This window comes from Eschrichtius robustus, chromosome 20 (assembly GCF_028021215.1).
Source record: "Eschrichtius robustus isolate mEscRob2 chromosome 20, mEscRob2.pri, whole genome shotgun sequence".
NCBI classification, from domain to species: Eukaryota; Metazoa; Chordata; class Mammalia; order Artiodactyla; family Eschrichtiidae; genus Eschrichtius; species Eschrichtius robustus.
Window position 1 is genome coordinate 13,107,458 of NC_090843.1, and position 25,895 is coordinate 13,133,352.

General features: G+C 41.1%; 1 protein-coding gene across 2 annotated transcripts in view; it reads left to right on the forward strand.

The window, feature by feature from the left end:
• The first annotated feature begins 910 nt into the window (after positions 1-910).
• The window catches only part of TBCD (tubulin folding cofactor D), a 183,604-nt gene continuing 158,619 nt past the window's right edge, over positions 911-25,895 (forward strand). The window contains exons 1-4 of one of the 2 annotated variants that reach the window (XM_068531369.1): positions 911-1,243; positions 2,524-2,574; positions 24,667-24,764; positions 25,736-25,837. In XM_068531369.1, coding sequence (XP_068387470.1) covers positions 1,036-1,243; positions 2,524-2,574; positions 24,667-24,764; positions 25,736-25,837 — 459 coding nt within the window. In that variant the 5' untranslated portion in view covers positions 911-1,035. The remainder of the gene's footprint in view (positions 1,244-2,523; positions 2,575-24,666; positions 24,765-25,735; positions 25,838-25,895) is intronic. The other variant, XM_068531370.1, reaches the window with a different exon arrangement.

A 25,895-nucleotide genomic window follows, 5' to 3' on the forward strand; every position in this document is an offset into this window, starting at 1 on the left:
GGGGGCCCAGACCACCTGAAAGGTCTCCGGCAGGCTCATTACCTATTCCAATCTGGGGGGAACTTGGAGTTTGGATACTTCCATGACATTTGTACAGAAATTCACACAGATCTGGGGTTTGCTTAGGTGGAATTTGATGTCATGGCCCCCTGTGGATTCGGGTCTCCTGTTTCTGGCTTAGGCAGAGTTGGGGACCATGAGATGGGCCCACCTCTTGAGCAGTATCTCTGGGGCTGAGCAGGGCTCCAGGTCCACCTTACTGAGGTGGACAGGTGGAAGAAAGACACCCCCCCCCCCCCATGTGCGGCAGCCACTGCCCAGCCGCTCTCCTGCGCTCCGTTTTGCAGCTGGTGTTTTTTGCTCGATAAGAAGGGTGTGTGTGTGTGTGTGTGTGTGTGTGTGTGTGTGTGTTTGTGTGGCGGTAGCCTTGGGTAGGGGGTGTGCCCTGGAGGGTGCCTGGAGTGGTCAGGGTGTCGGGGTGTCCAGGGGGTCGGCGTGTCGGGCTGCCACCGTGGAGGGGCGGGGCTGCCGGGCACCTCGGCCACCCGTGTGTGCATCTCGGAAGACCTGAGCCGCGCCGTTATCACTCCTCCCGAATCACCAATTATTTCGGGGCTTTACGAGCGCCCACTCATCTGTTGTCTGGCAAGTGCCTGTCTAGCGGGCTGGAGCCACTCCCACTGCAGCCCTGGGCGCCTGCAGACGGCTTTGCAGAAAGACGCCCGGGACCTGAACTCAGCGCGCGTGCTCGGGGAAGGCTGCGCAGCCGGCTTGTGGGATCTTGTCGCCCCACCCAGTCCTCTGGCCCCGCCCCCCTCGGGCTCGGCACCGCCTCCGCGCGCAGTATTTTGGCGGCCGGCGCGCTCTGTAGCGGAGCCGGCGCGCAAGGTCGGAGGTCGTGGGGCGGGGCCGGCGTCATTGCCGCCTTCTCTGTCTCAGCGGTCTTGAGCGTTCGGTGCCTCGTGTCCCACGCCCCGCGCCCCGCGCGCGTGTGGAGCCGGCTGCGAGTCTGCGGGCACCGTCCGGCCGCCGAGGATGGCCTTGAGCGAGGAGCCGGCCGTGGGTGCCGTGGAGGATCCGGTGGAGGACCGGGCGGAGGATGCGGCGGAGGACGCGGCGCTGGCCTGCGGCGCCTCTCTCGAGTCGTTCGGCGAGAGCGCGGAGACGAAGGAGCTGCTCGGCCGCCTACCGGCGGTGCTCGGAGACCGCGCGGCCCGGGAGGGCGCCCTGGAGCGGTTCCGGGGTGCGCGCGGGCCGGAGGAGGGGATGGGGGCAGCGCAGGCTGTGCAGGTCTCCTTTCTTGCGGTCCCAGACACGGGCGCGCGTGAGAGGTGGAGGGCAGTGGGCCTCCTGGCCGACCTCCGTCAGGAGGGGGCGGGTGGACCTCCCCTGGGCGGCTCATCTCCCAGTCCTGTCCCCAGCCTGCCCTGGGACCACAGCAAAGAGCATTTCCTCCGAGACAGCTGTGTGGACGGGGCAGTGGGAGCAGGAGAGGCGAGAACAGGTTGGAGCGGGCGGGGGCCGGGCTGGCTGTGCGGTTGTGGGGCCCCCACCCAGAGCCTTAGCTGTAGGCAGCGCCCATGGCTCTGCCAAGACTATGCAGGGCGGCGCAGGATATCGGATAGGCGCACCGTAGGGTGCTTAGTTATTAGTCTAGGTTCTCCAAGTTTAGACGGACCCTTGCCGTTGTCTATAACGGGTAACTTCCAAATGACTCCTTAGGATCCCGTGGTTAGATAACTACGTAGGGTTTTGTGATTCAGTAAAACCGTCCTCGTGGACCCTTTTAGCTAAAGAAATTTCTATATAATTTTGTCTTCATGGGTTTGTAATGACAACGGTGAACTTCAGGAGGGGGCAGTGTGGCCGGCTGAGTGGAAAGAGCACACACTTCGGCAACTCGTCCCTGGGCTTGAATACCCTTCTGCCACTTGGGCTGGTTGCTTGATTGTGCTGTTTCTCTGGCTGTCGGCTGCGGTTAGCACTGAAAATACCTCTGGCGTAGAACTGTACTGAGGGTGAGGTGTATATCCAGGGACCAGTGAAAGCCCACTTTCCCATTCCTAGGGAGTGGTCAGATGTGGAGGTGTGTGGCGCATAAGAACTGCCGTAGCCCAAGTGGTCGTGGGATCTGATAGGAGCAGTTCTAGCTGCTGGTAGGAGTGGAAACCAGGCTGCCTGGGATTAAGGAGGCCGTGGTGTGAGGGCTGGGAGGGCACATGGCTTGGTGTGTGTGGCAGAGGAGAGTGAAGGGTGTGGAAGGTGTGTGTCTAACGAAGGGGAGAACTCAGCTTGGCTGTCAGCAGGCCGTGAAGGAAGGAAGAAGCGAGGACCTGAGAGGAAGGTGTGCTGAGCAAGCAGAGAGCAGAGGCCAGGGCACAGTGGCCCTGAGGAAGTGGGTGGGTGGGGCCTCACTCCAGCTGGCCTGTGCTCTTGGGAGCTGCCCTGCAAGTCGCTGTGGGAAAACTCGAGTGTTTCCGAGGCTCATGTGCATGTTAATTCTCACATTGTTTTTCTTTTTAGTAATAATGGACAGATATCAGGAGCAGCCTCACCTGTTGGACCCACACCTAGGTAAGAACAGAGGCTGAGGATTTTGATTTTTGATCATTCAGTTACAGATGATCACAGAGCCCTTGGTGCATGGAGTGTGTGTGTGTTTGCGCGCCTGCGCACAAGCAGAGGGTATCAGGATGAAGTGCCCAGGTCTTACTGGTTAGTGGGGCCTACAATAGTAACACCTGCTCCTGGCAGTGAACTTGAGAAGGAGGAAAGTAGCGATAGTAACTTCAGTTGAAGGGCAGCATGGGATGGGGGTTAGGGTCACGAACCCTGGGGCTAGACCGCCTAGATTTACACCCCAGCTCTGCCACTTAGCTGCTCTGTGCCTGAGTTTTCTTGCCTGTGATATGGGGTCATCATCGCTACTTGCCCCCAGGGCTGTGGAGATCTTAGACACATCACCAGGGTGGCACCAAGGGTTAGCCTCAGCGTGCACACAGGTGCCTTTTAAAAAGTGGGCTGGTGCTGTGCATGCTAGTTTTTCTTTTTTAACAGGTTTTGTAGAAAGTAAGTTTTCTGAACTCTCAGCTGTCTCAGGCAGAATAAATACATTTCATGTGTGGTTGGCAGCTTGGCTGGGTGGGGATGGAAGGCATGGGTCCATCGTCTTCCTTCATCCAGTTATGCCATGTCCAAGTCTGAGTTTCTTTTTCAGGAGGCTTTTCTAGAACCTGATATTTTAGGAGGGTATGACTCGCTCTAGGCTTTTTTTCTTATGCTGGGCATTAGCTGGACAATTTTAGGCTGAAGACTTGCATCCTTTGGTACAGGGAACTTTACTTCTGGGGTGTTTTTGATCGTTTCTCTGCTCTGCCTTCTTCTGGTGTGCCTGTGAATTTCCAAGAGTGATCCTCTGGGTCCCTAAGCTTTTCCCTTATAGTTTTGCTTTTGGATCTTTGTTTTGCATGTAGAAGATGTTCTTGAATTTATTTTGACAGTTGTTTTTACTTTATAAGAGTGCTTGTCCTTGGTTTGGTATATTTCAAAGTTGTCTTACAGGTCCGGTTTTCCTCCCTGGGGAGCACACACCCAGCTGCTGGGCCCTGTGGCCCTGTGGGGAGGGTCCTGCTGTGGGCCTCCTAGCCCAGAATTCCCTTTTGAGTCAGGCACCAAGCCTGGCTTCCAGCTCTAAGCCCTTCGGCCTCCCCTCTTCAGGACATCTCTGTCCAGGATAGCTCTGTGCAATGATGGAATGTTCTAGATCTGTGCTGTCTGGTAAGGTCACCGCTAGCCACTTGTGACTGTTGAGCACTTGAAATATGGCTCGTATGACTGAGGAACTGAATTTTATTTTATTTTTTGTTTTTTTCTTTGAATCTTAAATTTTATTTGATTTAAATTAAAAAAACCCAAATATGGCCAGTTACTGTGGTATTCTCCACTCTCAAGAGTAAACCTTTAGGGCTTCCCTGGTGGCGCAGTGCTTAAGAATCCGCCTGCCAGTGCAGGGGACACGGGTTTGAGCCTGGGTCCGGGAAGATCCCGCATGTTGCGGAGCAGCTAAGCCCGAGTGCCACAACTACTGAGCCTGTGCTCTAGAGCCCGTGAGCCACAACTACTGAAGCCCGCGCACCTAGAGCCCATGCTCCGCAACGAGAGAAGCCACCGCAATGAGAAGCCCGCGCATCGCAACGAAGGGTAGCCCCTGCTTGCTGCAACTAGAGAAAGCCTGTGTGCAGCAAGGAAGACCCAACACAGCCAAAAATAAAATAAATAAATTTATTAAAAAAAAAAAGTAAACCTTTAGTCTTCTGCCTGTATGGGCACGGTGCTGTGGCCTGGAGCCTTGGACCACTCCTGTTTTCAGCCCCACCTTCGTCCTACCCTGGGCTGTCCCCGGCACCTCAGGCCTCTGGCTTCCCGACTGTGACCCATCGCTGGGCTCTGCTTCTGTGCTTCCCCTGTGCGGCTCAGTTACAACTTGGAAGTCACTGCTGAAGTCTCTTAGCTACTGTTTCTTCTGTTCTCTTTTCCTTGTGGATTTGTTTCTCTTTGTTGATTTACTGGGGTTTAGAGGGTGGGGGTTGCTGAGGGAAGCACTGGAATCACCTGCTTTCCTGGTCTCTGTTCTTCCGTGAGGGCTGTGCTGTCTTTCCGAGTCTCTCTGAGCTGAGTTCTGGCTGTTCTCTACTGTTCCTGAGGTTCTCCTCTTTCCCCTGGGGTCAGCTTTTCTTTGTAATTTGGTCTTTTCATCTTGCTGGTTCTGTCCGTGTTTCAGACCAAATGGATGCAGACAAGGGCTCCTCTGCTTCTGTTTTGTAAGTTGGAGCATTTTCTTTTTCTTTTTTTTGGGGGGGTGTTTTTTTTGTTAATTTAATTTTATTTATTTTTTTATACAGCAGGTTCTTATTAGTTATCTATTTTATACATATTAGTGTATATATGTCAATCCCAATCTCCCAATTCATCACCCACCACCACCCCGCCGCCAGTTTCCCCCCTTGGAGTCCATACGTTTGTTCTCTACATCTGTGTCTCTATTTCTGCCCTGCAAACTGGTTCATCTGTACCATTTTTCTAGGTTCCACATGTATGCGTTAATATACGATATTTGTTTTTCTCTTTCTGACTTACTTCACTCTGTATGACAGTCTCTAGATCCATCCACGTCTCAACAAATGACTCAGTTTCATTCCTTTTTATGGCTGAGTAATATTCCATTGTATATATGTACCACAACTTCTTTATCCATTCGTCTGCTGATGGGCATTTAGGTTGCTTCCATGACCTGGCTATTGTAAATAGTGCTGCAATGAACATTCGGGTGCATGTGTCTTTTTGAATTACGGTTTTCTCTGGGTATATGCCCAGTAGTGGGATTGCTGGGTCATATGGTAATTCTATTTTTAGTTTTTTAAGGAACCTCCATATTGTTCTCCATAGTGGCTGTATCAGTTTACATTCCCACCAACAGTGCAAGAGGGTTCCCTTTTCTCCACACCCTCTCCAGCATTTGTTGTTTGTAGATTTTCTGATGATGCCCATTCTAACTGGTGTGAGGTGATACCTCATTGTAGTTTTGATTTGCATTTCTCTAATAATTAGTGATGTTGAGCAGCTTTTCAAGTGCTTCTTGGCCATCTGTATGTCTTCTTTGGAGAAATGTCTATTTAGGTCTTCTGCCTATTTTTTGATTGGGTTGATTTTTTAATATTGAGCTGCATGAGCTGTTTATATATTTTGGGGAGTAATCCTTTGTCCGTTGATTCGTTTGCAAATATTTTCTCCCATTCTGAGGGTTGTCTTTTCGTCTTGTTTATGGTTTCCTTTGCTGTGCAAAAGCTTTGAAGTTTCATTAGGTCCCATTTGTTTATTTTTGTTTTTATTTCCATTACTCTAGGAGGTGGATCAAAAAAGATCTTGCTGTGATTTATGTCAAAGAGTGTTCTTCCTATGTTTTCCTCTAAGAGTTTTACAGTGTCCGGTCTTACATTTAGGTCTCTAATCCATTTTGAGTTTATTTTTGTGTATGGTGTTAGGGAGTGTTCTAATTTCATTCTTTTACATGTAGCTGTCCAGTTTTCCCAGCACCACTTATTGAAGAGACTGTCTTTTCTCCATTGTATATCTTTGCCTCCTTGGTCATAGATTAGTTGACCATAGGTGCGTGGGTTTATCTCTGGGCTTTCTATCTTGTTCCATTGATCTGTGTTTCTGTTTTTGTGCTAGTACCATATTGTCTTGATTACTGTAGCTTTGTAGTATAGTCTGAAGTCAGGGAGTCTGATTCCTCTAGCTCCGTTTTTTTCCCTCAAGACAGCTTTGGCTATTCGGGGTCTTTTGTGTCTCCATACCAATTTTAAGATTTTTTCTTCTAGCTCTGTAAAAAATGCCACTGGTAATTTGATAGGGATTGCATTGAATCTGTAGGATGCTTTGGGTAGTATAGACATTTTCAGAATATTGATTCTTCTAATCCGGGAACATGGTATATCTCTCCGTTTGTGTCATCTTTGATTTCTTTCATCAGTGTCTTATAGTTTTCCGAGTACAGGTCTTTTACCTCCTTAGGTAGGTTTATTCCTAGGTATTTTATTCTTTTTGTTGCAGTGGTGAATGGGATTGTTTCCTTAATTTCTCTTTCTGATCTTTTGTTGTTAGTGTATAGTAATGCAAGAGATTTCTGTGCATTAATTTTGTATCCTGCAACTTTACCAAATTCATTGATTAGCTCTAATAGTTTTCTGGTGGCATCTTTAAGATTCTGTATGTATAGTATCATGTCATCTGCAAACAGTGACAGTTTTACTTCTTCTTTTCCAATTTGTATTCCTTTTATTTATTTTTCGCTCTGACTGCCGTGGCTAGGACTTCCAGAACTATGTTGAATAATAGTGGCAAGAGTGGGCATCCTTGTCTCGTTCCTGATCTTAGAGAAAATGCTTTCAGTTTTTCACCATTGAGAATGATGTTTGCTGTGGGTTTGTCATATATGGCTTTTATTATGTTGAGTTAGGTTCCCTCTGTGCCCACTTTCTGGAGAGTTTTTATCATAAATGGGTGTTGAATTTTGTCAGAAGCTTTTTCTGCATCTATTGAGATGATCATATGGTTTTTATTCTTCAATTTGTTAATATCGTGTATCACATTGATTGACTTGCGTATATTGAAGAATCCTTGCATCCCTGGGATAAATCCCACTTGATCGTGGTGTATGATCCTTTTAATGTGTTGTTGTATTCTGTTTGCTAGTATTTTGTTGAGGATTTTTGCATCTATATTCATCAGTGATAATTGGTCTGTAGTTTTCTTTTTTTGTAGTATCTTTGTCTGGTTTTGGTATCAGGGTGATGGTGGCCTCTTAGAATGAGTTTGAGAGTGTTCCTTCCTCTGCAGTTTTTTGGAAGAGTTTGAGAAGGTTGGGTGTTAGCTCTTCTCTAAATGTTTGATAGAATTCACCTGTGAAGCCATCTGGTCCTGGACTTTCGTTTGTTGGAAGATTTTTAATCCCAGTTTCAATTTCATTACTTGTGATTGGTTTGTTCATATTTTCTGTTTCTTCCTGGTTCAGTCTTGGAAGGTTATAACTTTCCAAGAATTTGTCCATTTCTTCCAGGTTGTCCATTTTATTGGCATAGAGTTGCTTGTCGTAGTCTCTTAGGATGCTTTGTATTTCTGTGGTGTCCATTGTAACTTCTCCTTTTTCATTTCTAATTTTATTGATTTGAGTCCTCTCCCTTTTTTTCTTGATGAGTCTGGCTAAGGCTTTATCAATTTTGTTTATCTTCTCAAAGAACCAGCTTTTAGTTTTATTGATCTTTGCTATTGTTTTCTTTGTTTCTGTGTCATTTATTTCTGCTCTGATTGTTATGATTTCTTTCCTTCTACTAACTTTGGGTTTTGTTTGTTCTTTCTCTTGTTCCTTCAGGTGTAAGGTTAGATTGTTTATATGAGATTTTTCTTGTTTCTTGAGGTAGGCTTGTGTTGCTATAAACTTCCCTCTTAGAACTGCTTTTGCTGCATCCCATATGTTTTGGATTGTTGTGTTTTCATTGTAATTTGTCTCTAGGTATTTTTTGATTTCCTCTTTGATTTCTTCAGTGATCTCCTGGTTATTTAATAATGTATTGTTTAGCCTCCATGTGATGGTGTTTTTTACGTTTTTTCCCCTGTAATTGATTTCTAATCTCATAGCATCTTGGTTGGAAAAGATGCTTGATATAATTTCAATTTTCTTAAATTTACCGAGGCTTGATTTGTGACCCAAGATGTGATCTATCCTGGAGAATGTTCCATGTGCACTTGAGAAGAAAGTGTAATTTGCTGTTTTTGGATGGAATGTCCTATAAATATCAATTAAATGTATCTGGTCTATTGTGTCATTTAAAGCTTGTGTTTCCTTATTAATTTTCTGTCTGGATGATCTGTCCTTTGGTGTAAGTGAGATGTTAAGGTCCCCCACTATTATTGTGTTACTGTCGATTTCCTCTTTTATAGCTGTTAGCAGTTGCCATCTGTATTGAGGTGCTTCTATGTTGGGTGCATGTATATTTTTAACTGTTATGTCTTGTCTTGGATTGATGCCTTGATCATTATGTAGTGTCCTTCCTTGTCTCTTGTAACATTCTTTATTTTAAAGTCTATTTTATCTGATATGAGTATTGCTACTCCAGCTTTCTTTTAATTTCCATTTGCATGGAGTATCTTTTTCCATCCCCTCACTTTCAGTCTGTATGTGTCCCTAGGTCTGAAGTGGGTCTCTTGTAGACAGCATATATATGGGTCTTGTTTTTGTAACCATTCAACGAGCCTGCGTTTTTTGGTTGGAGCATTTAATCCATTCACGTTTAAGGTAATTATTGATATGTATGTTCCTATTACCATTTTCTTAATTGTTATGGGTTTGTTTTTGTAGGTCCTTTTCTTCTCTTGTGTTTCCCACTTAGAGAAGTTCCTTTAGCATTTGTTGTAGAGCTGGTTTGGTGGTGCTGAATTCTCTTAGCTTTTTTTTTTTTTCTTTTTTTTTTTCTTTTTTTTTTCTTTTTGATTGTTTTAGGCAGGAGAGTATGTCTGGTTCTTTTTACTTCATTTTGGTCAGAAATGGAAGATAATAAATTCATTTTAAAGTGTTAATTTTAGCAAGTATTTAGCAAGAAAGATGTCCTTAAATAATGAGATAGCAAAAGAAGTATGCTATCTTGCAACTGCATATTAAATCATTCTAGGGTGGGATTACTGTTAGACATTTACTTTAATGAAGATACAGACTTTGTAAAATTTTCAAGCTTTTCCAAAAATGATCTATAATAACTGTAGTTCTGACAGTTGAAGTTTGAGCAATACATCTGTGTATTATTTGAGTATACTAAGTGTAAAAACATATCACAACTTACATAAGGATCAAAATATCTAGATTGAAAAAAGAAGCCTGATTTTATGCTCCAGGCATCTTATTTTAAAACATCAATCTCTTTTAGAAGTATTTCTTTTATAATTCCCTTTAACACATTGCCTTTGATTTATAGTATCTGCTGATAACACTAGAAATCCAACATATTTATTAATTTGACACTGCTTTAGGATATTTCAGGACATTCTTTTTTTTTTTTTTTTTTTTTTTGGCTTTTTTTTTTTTTTTTTTTCACACACACACACTGTATTTTATTTTTACAAGGGATAAATAGACTGACACCAAGCATTGTACATGGATGACCACAACAAAAGCAACAATGATTGCAATTACCAAACATGAAACACACTCATACTATGTCATAATATTGACATTCAGTCCAGTAATCCTCCACTGTAACAGCTCCTTTACTTTGCAGTGAAAATTGATTTGTATATTCTTTGCCTCTGAGTCCTTGTGGGATTTTTTTTTTTTTTTTTAAATTCAGACAGAAAGTCACAAAAATTATACTCATCCTCCTCAGTTCACTCAGTCCCATGTAATTAATTTTTTTTTTTCATCTTGATCTTTTGTTAGCACTTTTATGAGTTCATCAGTTTTTCATTAGAGTTCTGAAAATGCTTATTCATTCAGTTCAGCAGTACAGTCAGTTACCAGAAACCTGTACTTTTCAGAGTCTTTTCCATGAATTTCTTGAAGATGAAACCCTTTTATAGGAACATATTTGCAAAATCATCAGAGTACACCCAGAACTGTCTGTAAATGACAAAAGACTTAAAAATGACCACGGTTAAAGATTTGATGAAAGTTCATAATAATGCAGTTGACAAGAAAATTAGTTATTTCTGAGATATACATTTTAAAGTAATAACTAGGATTATTACTTATAACATTATACCAGAACATACAAGATTTTTAGAAATTTCATGTAATGTCTGAAACATTTATATTAACATATTTCCATACATATTTCCATACAAATACAAATATAAGATTTTTAGAAATTTCATGTAATGTCTGAAACATTTATATTAACATATTTCCATACATATTTCCATACAAATACAAATATAAGATTTTTAGAAATTTCATGTAATGTCTGAAACATTTATATTAACATATTTCCATACAAATAACCCAATGGAAGTTTAGTATTAGTTGTTTTGTTTGTTTTTTTATACTGCAGGTTCTTATTAGGCATCAATTTTATACACATCAGTGTATACATGTCAATCCCAATCGCCCAATTCAGCACACCACCATCCCCACCTCACCGCAGTTTTCCCCCCTTGGTGTCCATATGTCCATTCTCTACATCTGTGTCTCAACTTCTGCCCTGCAAACTGGCTCATCTGTACCATTTTTCTAGGTTCCACATACATGCATTAATATACGATATTTGTTTTTCTCTTTCTGACTTACTTCACTCTGTATGACAGTCTCTAGATCCATCCACGTCTCAACAAATGACTCAATTTCATTCCTTTTTATGGCTGAGTAATATTCCATTGTATATATGTACCACAACTTCTTTATCCATTCGTCTGCTGATGGGCATTTAGGTTGCTTCCATGACCTGGCTATTGTAAATAGTGCTGCAATGAACATTCGGGTGCATGTGTCTTTTTGAATTACGGTTTTCTCTGGGTATATGCCCAGTAGTGGGATTGCTGGGTCATATGGTAATTCTATTTTTAGTTTTTTAAGGAACCTCCATATTGTTCTCCATAGTGGCTGTATCAGTTTACATTCCCACCAACAGTGCAAGAGGGTTCCCTTTTCTCCACACCCTCTCCAGCATTTGTTGTTTGTAGATTTTCTGATGATGCCCATTCTAACAGGAGTGAGGTGATACCTCATTGTAGTTTTGATTTGCATTTCTCTAATAATTAGTGATGTTGAGCATCTTTTCATGTGCTTCGTGGCCGTCTGTATGTCTTCTTTGGAGAAATGTCTATTTAGGTCTTCTGCCCATTTTTGGATTGGGGTGTTTGTTTCTTTGATATTGAGCTGAATGAGCTGTTTATATAGTTTGGAGATTAATCCTTTGTCCGTTGATTCGTTTGCAAATATTTTCTCCCATTCTGAGGGTTGTCTTTTCGTCTTGTTTATGGTTTCCTTTGCTGTGCAAAAGCTTTGAAGTTTCATTAGGTCCCACTTGTTTATTTTTGTTTTTATTTCCATTACTCTAGGAGGTGGATCAAAAAAGATCTTGCTGTGATTTATGTCAAAGAGTGTTCTTCCTATGTTTTCCTCTAAGAGTTTTATAGTGTCCAGTCTTATATTTAGGTCTCTAATCCATTTTGAGTTTATTTTTGTGTATGGTGTTAGGGAGTATTCTAATTTCATTCTTTTACATGTAGCTGTCCAGTTTTCCCAGCACCACTTATTGAAGAGACTGTCTTTTCTCCATTGTATATCTTTGCCTCCTTTGTCATAGATTAGTTGACCATAGGTGCGTGGGTTAATCTCTGGGCTTTCTATCTTGTTCCATTGATCTATGTTTCTGTTTTTGTGCCAGTACCATATTGTCTTGATTACTGTAGCTTTTAGTAGAGTCTGAAGTCAGGGAGTCTGATTCCTCCAGCTCCATTTTTTTGCCTCAAGACTGCTTTGGCTATTCGGGGTCTTTTGTGTCTCCATACAAATTTTAAGATGATTTGTTCTAGCTCTGTAAAAAATGCCATTGGTAATTTGATAGGGATTGCATTGAATCTGTAGATTGCTTTGGGTAGTATACTCATTTTCACAATGTTGATTCTTCCAATCCAAGAACATGGTATATCTCTCCATCTGTTGGTATCATCTTTAATTTCTTTCATCAGTGTCTTATAGTTTTCTGCATACAGGTCTTTTGTCTCCCTAGGTAGGTTTATTCCTAGGTATTTTATTCTTTTTGTTGCAATGGTAAATGGAAGTGTTTCCATAATTTCTCTTTCAGATTTTTCATCGTTAGTGTATAGGAATGCAAGAGATTTCTGTGCATTAATTTTGTATCCTGCAACTTTACCGTAGTCATTAATTAGCTCTAGCAGTTTTCTGGTGGCAGTTTTAGGATTCTCTATGTATAGTATCATGTCATCCGCAAACAGTGACAGTTTTACTTCTTCTTTTCCAATTTGTATTCCTTTTATTTCTTTTTCTTCTCTGATTGCCGTGGCTAGGACTTCCAGAACTATGTTGAATAATAGTGGTGAGAGTGGACATCCTTGTCTCGTTCCTGATCTTAGAGGAAATGCTTTCAGTTTTTCACCATTGAGAATGATGTTTGCTGTGGGTTTGTCATATATGGCCTTTCTTATGTTGAGGTAGGTTCCCTCTATGCCCACTTTCTGGAGAGTTTTTATCAGAAATGGGTGTTGAATTTTGTCAAAAGCTTTTTCTGCATCTATTGAGATGATCATATGGTTTTTATTCTTCAATTTGTTAATATGGTGTATCACATTGATTGATTTGCGTATATTGAAGAATCCTTGCATCCCTGGGATAAATCCCACTTGACCGTGGTGTATGATCCTTTTAATGTGTTGTTGGATTCTGTTTGCTAGTATTTTGTTGAGGATTTTTGCATCTATATTCATCAGTGATATTGGTCTGTAATTTTCTTTTTTTGTAGTGTCTTTGTCTGGTTTTGGTATCAGGGTGATGGTGGCCTCATAGAATGAGTTTGGGAGTGTTCCTTCCTCTGCAATTTTTTGGAAGAGTTTGAGAAGGATGGGTGTTAGCTCTTCTCTAAATGTTTGATAGAATTCACCTGTGAAGCCATCTGGTCCTGGACTTTTGTTTGTTGGAAGATTTTTAATCACAGTTTCAATTTCATTACTTGTGATTGGTCTATTCATATTTTCTATTTCTTCCTGATTCAGTCTTGGAAGGTTATACCTTTCTAAGAATTTGTCCATTTCTTCCAGGTTGTCCATTTTATTGGCATAGAGTTGCTTGTCGTAGTCTCTTAGGATGCTTTGTATTTCTGCGGTGTCTGTTGTAACTTCTCCTTTTTCATTTCTGATTTTATTGATTTGAGTCCTCTCCCTCTTTTTCTTGATGAGTCTGGCTAATGGCTTATCAATTTTGTTTATCTTCTCAAAGAACCAACTTTTAGTTTTATTGATCTTTGCTATTGTTTTCTTTGTTTCTATTTCATTTATTTCTGCTCTGATCTTTATGATTTCTTTCCTTCTGCTAACTTTGGGTTTTGTTTGTTCTTCTTTCTCTAGTTTCTTTAGGTGTAAGGTTAGATTGTTTACTTGAGATTTTTCTTGTTTCTTTAGGTAGGCTTGTATAGCTATAAACTTCCCTCTTAGAACCGCTTTTGCTGCATCCCATAGGTTTTGGGTCATCGTGTTTTCATTGTCATTTGTCTCTAGGTATTTTTTGATTTCCTCTTTGATTTCTTCAGTGATCTCTTGGTTATTTAGTAACGTATTGTTTAGCCTCCATGTGTTTGTGTTTTTTACGTTTTTTTCCCTGTAATTCATTTCTAATCTCATAGCGTTGTGGTCAGAAAAGATGCTTGATATGATTTCAATTTTCTTAAATTTACTGAGGCTTGATTTGTGACCCAGGATGTGATCTATCCTGGAGAATGTTCCGTGCGCACTTGAGAAGAACGTGTAATCTGCTGTTTTTGGATGGAATGTCCTATATATATCAATTAAATCTATCTGGTCTATTGTGTCATTTAAAGCTTCTGTTTCCTTATTTATTTTCATTTTGGATGATCTGTCCATTGGTGTAAGTGAAGTGTTAAAGTCCCCCACTATTATTGTGTTACTGTCGATTTCCTCTTTTATAGCTGTTAGCAGTTGCCTTATGTATTGAGGTGCTCCTATGTTGGGTGCATATATATTTATAATTGTTATATCTTCTTCTTGGATTGATCCCTGGATCATTATGTAGTGTCCTTCCTTGTCTCTTGTAACATTCTTTATTTTAAAGTCTATTTTATCGGATATGAGTATAGCTACTCCAGCTTTCTTTTGATTTCCATTTGCATGGAATATCTTTTTCCATCCCCTCACTTTCAGTCTGTATGTGTCCCTAGGTCTAAAGTGGGTCTCTTGTAGACAGCATATATATGGGTCTTGTTTTTGTATCCATTCAGCCAGTCTATGTCTTTTGGTTGGGGCATTTAATCCATTCACGTTTAAGGTAATTATCGATATGTATGTTCCTATGACCATTTTCTTAATTGTTTTGGGTTTGTTTTTGTAGGTCCTTTTCTTCTCTTGTGTTTCCCACTTAGAGAAGTTCCTTTAGCATTTGTTGTAGAGCTGGTTTGGTGGTGCTGAATTCTCTTAGCTTTTGCTTGTCTGTAAAGCTTTTGATTTCTCTGTAGAATCTGAATGAGATCCTTGCCGGGTAGAGTAATCTTGGTTGTAGTTTCTTCCCTTTCATCACTTTAAATATATCATGCCACTCCTTTCTGGCTTGTAGAGTTCCTGCTGAGAAATCAGCTCTTAACCTTATGGGAGTTCCCTTGTATGTTATTTGTCGTTTTTCCCTTGTTGCTTTCAATAATTTTTCTTTGTCTTTAATTTTTGTCAATTTGATTACTCTGTGTCTTGGCGTGTTTCTCCTTGGGTTTATTCTGTATGGGACTCTCTGCGCTTCCTGGACTTGGGTGGCTATTTCCTTTCCCATATTAGGGAAGTTTTTGACTGTAATCTCTAAAGATGTTTTCTCGGGTCCTTTCTCTCTCTCTTCTCCTTCTGGGACCCCTATAATGCGAATATTGTTGCGTTTAATGTTGTCCCAGAGATCTCTCAGGTTGTCTTCGTTTCTTTTCATTCTTTTTTCTTTATTCTGTTCCACGGCAGCGAATTCCACCTTTCTGTCTTCCCGGTCACTTATCCGTTCTTCTGCCTCAGTTATTCTGCTATTGATTCCTTCTAGCGTATTTTTCCTTTCAGTTGTTGTATTGTTCATTTCTGTTTGTTTGTTCTTTAATTCTTCTTGGTGTTTGTTCTTTAATTCTTCTAGGCCTTTGTTAAACATTTCTTGCATCTTCTCGATCTTTGCCTCCATTCTTTTTCCGAGGTCCTGGATCATCTTCACTATCATTATTCTGAATTCTTTTTCTGGAAGGTTGCCTATCTCCACTTCATTTGGTTGTTTTTCTGGGGTTTTATCTTGTTCCTTCATCTGGTACAAAGTCCTCTGCCTTTTCATTTTGTTTTTCTGTGAATGTGGTTTTCCTTCCACAGGCTGCAGAATTGTAGCTCTTCTTCCTTCTGCCTTGGAGCATTTTCATCTAGACTTCTCCTGAACGGGATTCTGATGGGCAGCTCCTTGTGGGGCAGTATGGCGAGTTGATGGACAGACTTTCTCTTAGAACAAGTGAGTTGGTCGAGATTTCTATCTAACATCAAGGATGTTCCGGATGCCAGAATGAAGGCCTTTACCTGGGGTACTCCTGTCTCCTCCGGAGAATCCTTCATTTACTTAAGTATTTGTTCAGAGTTTGGTCCCCGGTGAGTGATTCTGGGGCTACAGCGATCGTAGACCCCTCCCTGCTTTGGGCCCCACTGCACTTGCTGACTCTGAGCTCTCCTTGGCTGTGCAGGTGGGCATGTATGACGTGGCCTTCTCTGTCTGCTTAATTTGGAGCTGCCTTTCTCCCAGAAGTCTTTTTTTTGATGTGGACCATTTTTAAAGTCTTTATTGAATTTGTTACAATATTGCTTCTGTTTTATGTTTTGGTTTTATCGGCCATGAGGCATGTGGGATCTTAGCTCCCTGACCAGGGATCAAACCCACACCCCCTGCAATGGAAGGCGAAGTCTTAAACACTGGACCGCCAGGGAAGTCCCTCTCCCAGAAGTCTTTACAACCGCTTTCTCCCTATTCTTTTTTTTTTTTAAATTATTTATTTATTTATTTATTTAATTAATTAATTCATTTTTGGCTGTGTTGGGTCTTCTTTTCCGTGCGAGGGCTTTCTCCAGTTGCAGCAAGTGGGGGCCACTCTTCATCGCGGTGTGCGGGCCTCTCACTATCGCGGCCTCTCCCGTTGCGGAGCACAGGCTCCAGACACGCAGGCTCAGTAATTGTGGCTCACGGGCCTAGCCGCTCCGCGGCATGTGGAATCTTCCCAGACCAGGGCTCGAACCCGTGTCCCCTTCATTGGGAGGCGGATTCTCAACCACTGCGCCACCAGGGAAGCCCTTTCTCCCTATTCTTGCAGCTGGTCAGGACTTTCCATTTTGTGCAGCTGTACTTTTATTTTACTGGGTCTTAGGAGCAGTGAGAGGCAGATGTGTGTGGACTCCTGTTGTGTCCAGTTTTGTACTCTTGCAAGTAGCCCAACAAACATCCTTAACACACCTCTTTGCGCAATTTCCAGATATTTTGTTAGAGTAATTTTCAGGAAGTGGGAGTGGTGGGCTTTTGATACTTCAAATTCACCTTATGTTTCCATCCACAGTATATGAAAGTGTCCTTTTCTTGTACATTGTTGCCAAGACTGGATTTGAATATTTGAAACCTTTATCAACATAAAGTTATCTATTAAAGGATGAAAAGGGATCATGTGCTTTTATTTTGCATTTTGTTGTTTCCTAGTGAAGGTGAATTTTTTTTTTATCATTTATTGTTACATTTGCACAGTATTTCTCCCTTTGTGAATTGTCCATTCATATCCATTCACTTGATGTTTTTTCCTTGTTCTAAACAATTTTTAAATGAATCAGTTAATTTAATCATCACAGTAATCTCGTAATACCTGTGGAAGATCATCATTATTATTATTTATTTAGTTTTTTGCACACAGTTTATTTATTTAAAAAAATTTTAAAAATTATTATTTTTCAAATTTTCGGCTGTGTTGGGTCTTCGTTGCTGGGCGCAGGCTTTTCTCTGGTTGCTGCGCGCGGGGGCTACTCTTCGTTGCGGTGCGCGGGCGTCTCATTGCGGTGGCTTCTCCTGTTGTGGAGCATGGGCTCTAGGCGCATGGGCTTTAGTATTTGTGGCACGCGGGCTCAGTAATTGTGGCTCGCGGGCTCAGTACTTGTGGCTTGCAGGCTCTAGAACACAGGCTCAGTAGTTGTGGCCAACAGACTTAGTTGCTCCGCAGCATGTGGGATCTTTCCAAAGCAGGGCTTGAACCTGTGTCCCCTGCATTGGCAGGCGGATTCTTAACCGCTGTGCCACCAGGGAAGTCCCAGAAGGTCATTATTATTAACCACAGTTTACAGAGAAGAAAATGCAGCAGAGTTCTGAGAGGTTAACTTACCCAAGGACACACAGCTAGTTAGTGTTCCAGCCAAGATTTAAATGCAGACAGTCCACTCAGACCCTCAGACTAAAGATGATGAGAAATCTACAAGTCCTCAAGGCTGTTTTAAACAAATGCTTTACAAATCCTCTAAATTCTGGATTCTAGGATTCTTTGGGATCAGCCCTGTCTTTTTTCTTCCTGGGAAAGCTTGCAGGCCTCATGAGTGGTAACTGAAGATTGGTGGGTACTAGGTGAGGGCCAGGTACAGAGAAGATGCTTCTGATGTCTGAGACGTGAGCTTGCCTGAGGCTGGCAGTGCTGCAGGGGAAGGGCAGGGCGGTGGGCTCCCCAGGCCACCTTTTATGGTCGATCTTGGGTTCATGGCAGTTCCCATTAGGAATGCCCATTGCTCAGGAGGTGAAAGGTGGTGTGACACTCGTCTCTCTAAGTCACAACCTTGGACCTGTGGCACTGCCTTTATTCTTGCCCGAAACCTGTCTCCATAGTGGATCACAAAATAGTAACACTTACTGTGAGTTGTTCAGAGTGATCTGAATGAGTTTTGAGAGTTTAGTGTAAAGTGAACTGGAAAAGGTTCCTTTTAGAAAAAGGAAACAATAGTCGTGGATGCCGGTCCTGGACCTACTTCATGATGTTTGCTTTTTCCTTTTAATATTACATAGTATATTTTGTGTACTCAATTTTAAAATATATGTATATTGTCAAAACTATCAGGCTCTTCTTTTGTGTTTGGCCTTTGATAGTTTGCTTTAGAAGTTTATTTTTCCTATCCCTATTGTGAGCCTCATTTGTTGAATAGTCCAGCAGGCTGCCCCCAACCCTAGTGTGAAATGCCATTGTAAATGTGTATTAAATACTCACATATATTGGCCTTTGTTTCTAGCCTTTCTGTTCTGTTCCCTTAATCTAGCTCTATGCTCTTTTATCCTTGTCGTTTTGGTTTGCATTAATTGCATTGTAATTTGTTTTGTCAGGATCCGACCTTCTTACTTTTCTCACTGTTGTCTTGCCCTTTCATTAATGCAGGTGCACTTCAGAATTATTTTATCACCCCCGGAAAATTCTTTTGAAATTCTGTTAAATCCACAAATTCATGTAGGGAGATTTGACATCTTTACAAGATTGAGTTTTCCTCTCTAAGAACATAATATTGTGTCTCTAAATTATTCACATCTTTTGTGTCTCTCAGTAAAGTGTGGTAATTTTATTTAGGTGATTCCTGGAAACATTTTTTTAAGTTTATTTCTAAGTATGTTTTTTATCTTTTATTGCGCTTGTGAAACTTACGTTTTCTAACTGATTTTTGCTGGTGTACAGCGAAAATATACTTTGTATACTTATTTTGTAAATGGCAACACTGTCATGGAATATATGTATACACACATATTTTAAAAAATAACAGCTTTATTGTGATATAATTTATATACCATAGGGAATTCCCTGGCGGTCCAGTGGTTAGGACTTGATGCTTTTACTTCGGTGGGCCTGGGTTCGATCCCTGGTCAGGGAACTAAAATCCTGCAAGCTGCACGGCACAGCAAAAAAAAAAAAAAATTTTTTTTTTTACATACCTTAGAGTTTACCCTTTTAAATGTATACTTCATTGTTTTTTAGTATATCACAGAGTTGTGCAACCATCACCACTAATTCCTGACCATTTTCATCACTCCAAAAAGAAACTCATACTCATCATCAGCGGTCACTTTCGATTCCCTCTCCATCCAGTCCCTGGTGACCACGATCTGTCTCTGTGGATTTGTGTATTTTGTGCATTTCATATAGTGGAATCAGGCAATATACGGTCTTCTGTGATTAGTATCTTTAACTCAGCATAATGTTTTCAAGGTTTAGTGTATAATGAAATACTTCACTACTTTTTCAGTTTCTTTTGAGTTTTCTAAAAAGGTAAATAATTATATGGTTTTTAAATAATGTTAACTTGATCTCTTTATCCATGGTATACCTTTTCATTCTTCCTTTAAAAATTTTTTTAAGAGTTAACTTTATTGAGATATAATTTACATACGATAAAACACACCCATTTTAAGTATACAGTTTGAGCTTTGACAGATGTATGCACCTTCCCCACTATTAAGGTGTAAAAAATTTCCAGCACCCCAAGAAGTCACTTCGTGTCCCTTTGCAGTCAAGACCCCCACCCTGGCCCTGGGCAACCAGTGTTCTACTTACTCTCTGGTTTCTTCTGTTGAAATAGTATTTCTGAGACTCATCCGTGTTGTTGCATGTGTACCAGCAGTTTGTTCCTTTTCTGTTGAACCATACTTTATTCTTTCACCTGTTGATGGACTTTTGGGTTGTTTCCAGCTTTGGGCTGTTACTAGTGCGACTATGAACATTCACAGACAATTCTTTGGGTGGATGTATGTTTTCATTTCTATGTAAGAGTGGAATTGCTGGGTGTATAGTAAAGGTAGGTTTTATGATAAACTGCCAACATGCCATGTTTTTGTAAAGGTTGTACCATTTTACATTGCCAGCAACAATCTATGAGAATTCCAGTTACCCTACATCCTCATCAGCACTTAGTATTGTCAGTCTTCCTGATTTTAGTCATTTTAGTGGGTGTGTAGTGGTATCTCATTGTAGTTTTACCCTGCATTTCCTAGGTGCAAATTGCAACCTTTTACAGTTATTAAGACTTGCAGCCCAGCATATGGGTCTGTTTTGTTCAGAGTTCCATGTGTACTTGAGAAGAATGTCTTTCTGCTTTTGGTTGGAGTGCCATTTAAGTGTCATTTAAATAAGGTGGTCAATAGTGTTGTTTGGGTCTTTTATGTCCTTACTGATTTTCTTTTCAGTAGTTCTATCAATTCTTGGGAGAGGAGTATTGAAATCTTCAACTCTATAGATTTGTCTCTTCCTCCTTTCAGTTTTCTCAGTTTTTGCTTTATCTTGAAGTTCTTTAATTTCATGTATGCTCTTGTAGGATGGTTAAGTCTTCATGATGAATTGATCCTTATATCATTATAAAATGTCTTCTTTGGGAATTCCCTTGCTGTCCAGTGGTTAGGATTCTGCGCTTACACTGCAGGGCGCCCGGGTTCAATCCCTGGTCTGGGAACTAAGATCCTGAAAACTGAGTGGCCAAAAAAAAAAAAAGTTCTCTTTTTCTCTGTAATAGTCCTTGTTCTGAGGTCCATTTTGTCTGATATTGATGTGGCCTCTCAAGCTTCCTTATAGTTAGTGATTGCTTGGTGTATCTTTCTTCTCCCTTTTACTTTTTTTAAAAAAAATAAATTTATTTATTTTATTTATTTATTTTTGGCTGCGTGTGGTCTTCGTTGCTATGCGTGGGCTTTCTCTAGTTGTGGCGAGCGGGGTCTACTCTTTGTTACGGTGCGTGGGCTTCTCATTGCAGTGGCTTCTCTTGTTGTGGAGCATGGGCTCTAGGCGTGGAGGCTTCAGTAGCTGTGACACGTGGGCTCAGTAGTTGTGGCTCGTGGGCTCTAGAGCGCAGGCTCAGTAGTTGTGGCACATGAGCTTAGTTGCTCCACGGCATGTGGATCTTCCTGGACCAGGGCTTGAACCTGTGTCCCCTGCATTGGCAGGTGGATTCTTAACCACTGCGCCACCAGGGAAGTCCATCCCTTTTACATTTAACTAGCTACATTTTTATTTTTAAAGCGCATTTCACGTAGGGAGAATGTAGTCGGGTCTTCCTATTTTTAAAATTCAGTTTGGTGATCCTTACCTTTTAATTGTAGTGTTTAGGTCATTTAATGTAGCTCTCAATTCTTGCTCTTTGCTTAGTATTTGCCCCATTTATGTTTTGTTTCTTCTTTACTCTTTCCTACCTTCTTTTGTATTAATTTAGCATTCTTTGGTATTTGATTTTGTTTCCACTGTCGTCTCATTAGCTGTTCCTTTGTTTTATATTTTTAGTGATCGCTCTAGGATTTACAATATGTGTCCTCAATATGTATCACAGTCTACCTTCACATGATGTCACACTGTTTCGTGTATAACGTGAGAGCCTCATAGGAGGACTCCCATCTCCCGCCAATTTGTCATACATCTTGCCTCTGTGTATGTTATAATCTTACAGTGTATCGTTTTCACTTTAAACACAGTTATTTTTCCAAGGGAATTTAAAAATGAGAAAAAAATCTTTAATGTTTATCCATGTATTTACTATTTCCACTTTTATTCTTTGCTTTCTGTAAATTGTAGTTTTCTGTCTGGTAGTTATTTTCTGTTTGAGGAATTTACTTTAACATTTCTTCTAGTGTAAATCTACTGGTGTTGAATTCTTTCAGCTTTTGTTTGATAGTTTGCTTCACTTGCATTTTTTAAAAAAAATTATTTATGCTGCACCAGTTCTTAGTTGTGGCACGTGGACTTCTTAGTTGCGGCATGCGGGGTCTTTAGCTGAGGCATGCAAACTCTTAGTTGCAGCATGTAGGATCTTGTTCCCTGACCAAGGATCAAACCTGGACCCCCTGCTATGGGAGCACGGAGTCTTACCCACTGGACCACCAGGGAAGTCCCTTCACTTGCATTTTTGAAAGATATATTGCTGGTTATAGAATTCTAGGTTGACAGTTTTTTCTTTCTGCATTTTAAAAGATATGGCTTGATTGGTTCTGATGGGAAGTCTGTCTTTTTTTTTCAATATTTATTTATTTGGCTGTGTCAGGTCTTAGTTGTGGCACGTGGGATCTTCGTTGCGGCATGTGGGATCTTTTGTTGCGGCACATGGGCCTCTCTCTAGTTGTGGCACATGGGCTCAGTAGTTGTGGTGCATGGGATCTCTAGTTGTGGCATGCAGGCTTAGTTGCCCTGCGGCATGTGGAATCTTAGTTCCCCAGCCAGGGATCGAACCCGCATCCCCTGCATTGGAAGGTAGATTCTTAACCACTGGACCACCAGGGAAGTCCCAGGAAGTCTGTCTTTACTCATCTCTATTTCTCTGTGTAGTGTGTGCTTTTTTCTCTGGCTGCTTTTAGAATTTTCTTTTTACTGCTGGTTTTCAACAATTTGATTATGACAGGCCATGGTGTGGTTTTTTTCCTTTTTATCCTGCTTTGAGTTTGCTGAACCTTTTGGATTGATAGGTTTATAGTTTTTATCAGATTTGAAAATTTTTTGCCTCTTATTTCTTGAGGTATTTCTTTTGCCCTTGCCTCCATCCTCTCCCCTGGGACTCCAGTCACACATCTGCAGATACACTTGATACTGTGGCAGTGTTGCTGAAGCTGTTTAGTTGTTTACTTCCTTTTTCCCCTTAGGGTAGAAGTTTTTATTACTGTGTCTTCAAGTTCTCTGATCTTTTCTTCTGCAGTGTCTAATCTGCTATTAATCCCATTTAATTTTTCATTTTGGATCTTATTTTCCAGCTCTTGAAGTTGTTTGTTTTTTAAATATCTTCTGTTTTTTTAAATATCTATCTTAGTTGCATGCTGCAACTAAGAAGTCTGTGTGCTGTATATTGTTCATGTTTTCTTTTACATCCTTGAGGATACTTTGTAGTATTTAAAGTTTACATCTAGTAATTATATCATCTTTGTCATTTCTGGTCATTTCTTTTTTTTTTATTTTTATAAATTTATTTTTTTACTTATTGTTTTGGCTGCGTTGGGTCTTCTTTGTTGCACGTGGGCTTTCTGTAGTTGCGGCGAGTGGGGGCTACTCTTCGTTGTGGTGCGCAGGCTTCTCCTTGTGGTGGCTTCTCTTGTTGCGGAGCATGGGCTCTAGGCACGTGGGCTTCAGTAGTTGTGGCATGGGGGCTCAGTAGTTGTGGCTCACGGGCTATAGAGCACAGGCTCAGTAGTTGTGCACAGGCTTTGTTGCTTCATGGCACGTGGGATCTTCCTGGGCCAGGGATTGAACCCATGTCCCCTGCATTGGCAGGCGGATTCTCAACCGCTGCGCCACCAGGGAAGTCCCTGGTCATCTCTCTTGACTGATTTTCCTTCTGTTAGGGGTCACAGCAGTTTTAGTTATATGTCTAGTAAATTTTTAGTGGATCATGGACATTGTGATGGTTATGTTGTTGGGTTTAAGTTTTTTGTCTTTAAAGTGTTGAAGTTTGGCAAGACAGTTTAGTTAATTGTATATCATGTATATCCTTTAAGGTTTGTTAGGGCAGGTATAGCTTTTTCTCTTGTTTTTCTCTAATTTAGCGTTACTACTAAGGAGAGACATTTCTGGAATGTCTGCTGGTTGCTCTGGGTGCTCAACAAGGACTCTGCACTCTGGCCTTGTGGAATTTGAATGCCAGCCCTATATGAGCTATGGGAACTCTGCCTTAGTGCTTCCTGGCAGTTCTTACCCAGCCTAGTGGACTAACCACCGTGCCTGTGAAGATTCACCCAAAGATTCGAGGGGACCTCTGCAGACTTCCAGAGCTCATTCTCTACTTAGCTTCCTCTGGCATGCTGCCCTGCAAATTTCAGCTGACTCAGCCTCCTTGAACTCCAGTCTTTGCTATGCTTGAGTCCCCCCCCTCTCTGCACTGGGTTCTAAAAATTACCTTCTGGTGGACGGCCTGGGTGGCTGTAGATTGCAGTTGGTTTACCATGTGCTGCCTGTTGTTCCAGTGTCTGAAAATATAATTGTCCTGTTCTCTAATTGTTGTTGGTGGTAAGGCAGTTCCATATCAATTATTCCTGTATAACTGGAAGTGGAAATCCTTTTTCTTCTGTCTTATTACGTTGGTTAGAACCAGATTGTTATTAGGTCATAGTAGTTGTAGAGGTATTTTCTGTAAAGCATGGTATTAGATATTGATTTGATATAGAATAATAATAAAAAATAAGAATATTTTCCTTACATTTTAAAAGCAGGAATAAATGTTGTATTAACGCTAGTGCCCTTTTAGAAACTGTGAAGATGAAAGTGTTTTTTTCTTTTGCTCTATTGATACTTGGATTATATAGATTTACTAATATTAAACCATTCTTATATTTCTAAATAGCCCTTTTTTCTTTTGGCATTTTGTTTTAATGTCGTGTTGATGTTTAACAGGAAATATTTTATATATGTTTTTCCCTAGAATGGATGATGAACTTGTTGTTGGAATTTGTGCGAGATAAGAAATCTCCGGCTGACCTCGTACATCTGGCTTTTAAATTTCTTTACATCATCACCAAGGTAATATTTACATAGCACTTTGTAGTTGACAGAACACTTTCTTAATATACTCGGTTCAGAAGTACCTTCCAAAATGGTATCTCTCAGGAAAGATTGTTCTCATACAAAAGTTGTGGGTTTCGTGCTTTCTCTTTTTACCACATGCTGGAGATCAGATGTTAGTGATCCAGGGGACCCTTTGGCTGAAACAGTGCTTTTCAGCATTGTTTTCTGCGTCTTGTATTTGAATGGATCAAGCACCAGCTAGCCAGAAAGGGACGGAGAGGATATATATATACATATATATGTATATATATGTGAGTAACTGAGAAAAGTTTCTTACAAGGAAAAAGGAAATAAACTTGGAAGTGGAAGTGCTTCTCAGATATGGATGTGCAGATGGCTTTTCAGAGATCTTGTTATGATGCAGATTCTGAGTAAGTGGGTCTGGTGTGAGGCCTGATATTCTGCATTCTTACAGGCTCCCCGGTGATGTGTGTGCTGGTCCATATGTACCATGGGAGAGACTTGGCCATCTCGGCTGGGGTTTTGCTTCTGTGGGGCCTGCTGTGTGGTGGAGGGAGGCCTGTGTGCACACTCCTTGCCCTCAGTTGGTTGAATGCAGGGTCTCTCCTGAAGGTGTAGTGCCACCGCGTTTCATGGAAGCCTTAATGAATTTGGGACCTTTTGGGTTCCCGAGGACTTATTCCTCATAATCAAGGTAGAAGCAAAACTTGTTCGTTTGTAACATAGCTATATTTCTGATGAACCAAGATTGGTTGGTCAAATTGGGACAACATATTTATGAAATGATTTAAGAAGTAAAGGTAGCTTTCTTATTGTTTAGTCTTACTAAGTTGTATCACTGTAATGTGATGTAATTCTCTTTGATCATTGGGTGGCATAGGTGGTGATTTTTGGTAATAGAGAAAAAAATAATTTTGCTACTTTATTTTCTAATTATATAATAATTCAATGTCTTTATTTGATAGGTTCGAGGATATAAAACATTTCTTCGTTTATTTCCACACGAAGTAGCTGATGTGAAGCCTGTTTTAGATATGTTTACAGATCAGAATCCTAAAGACCATGAAGTGAGTGTCCCTTTCCTCCTCCTCTTCATTTCCTGTCCCCCCGACTTATTCCCTGGTT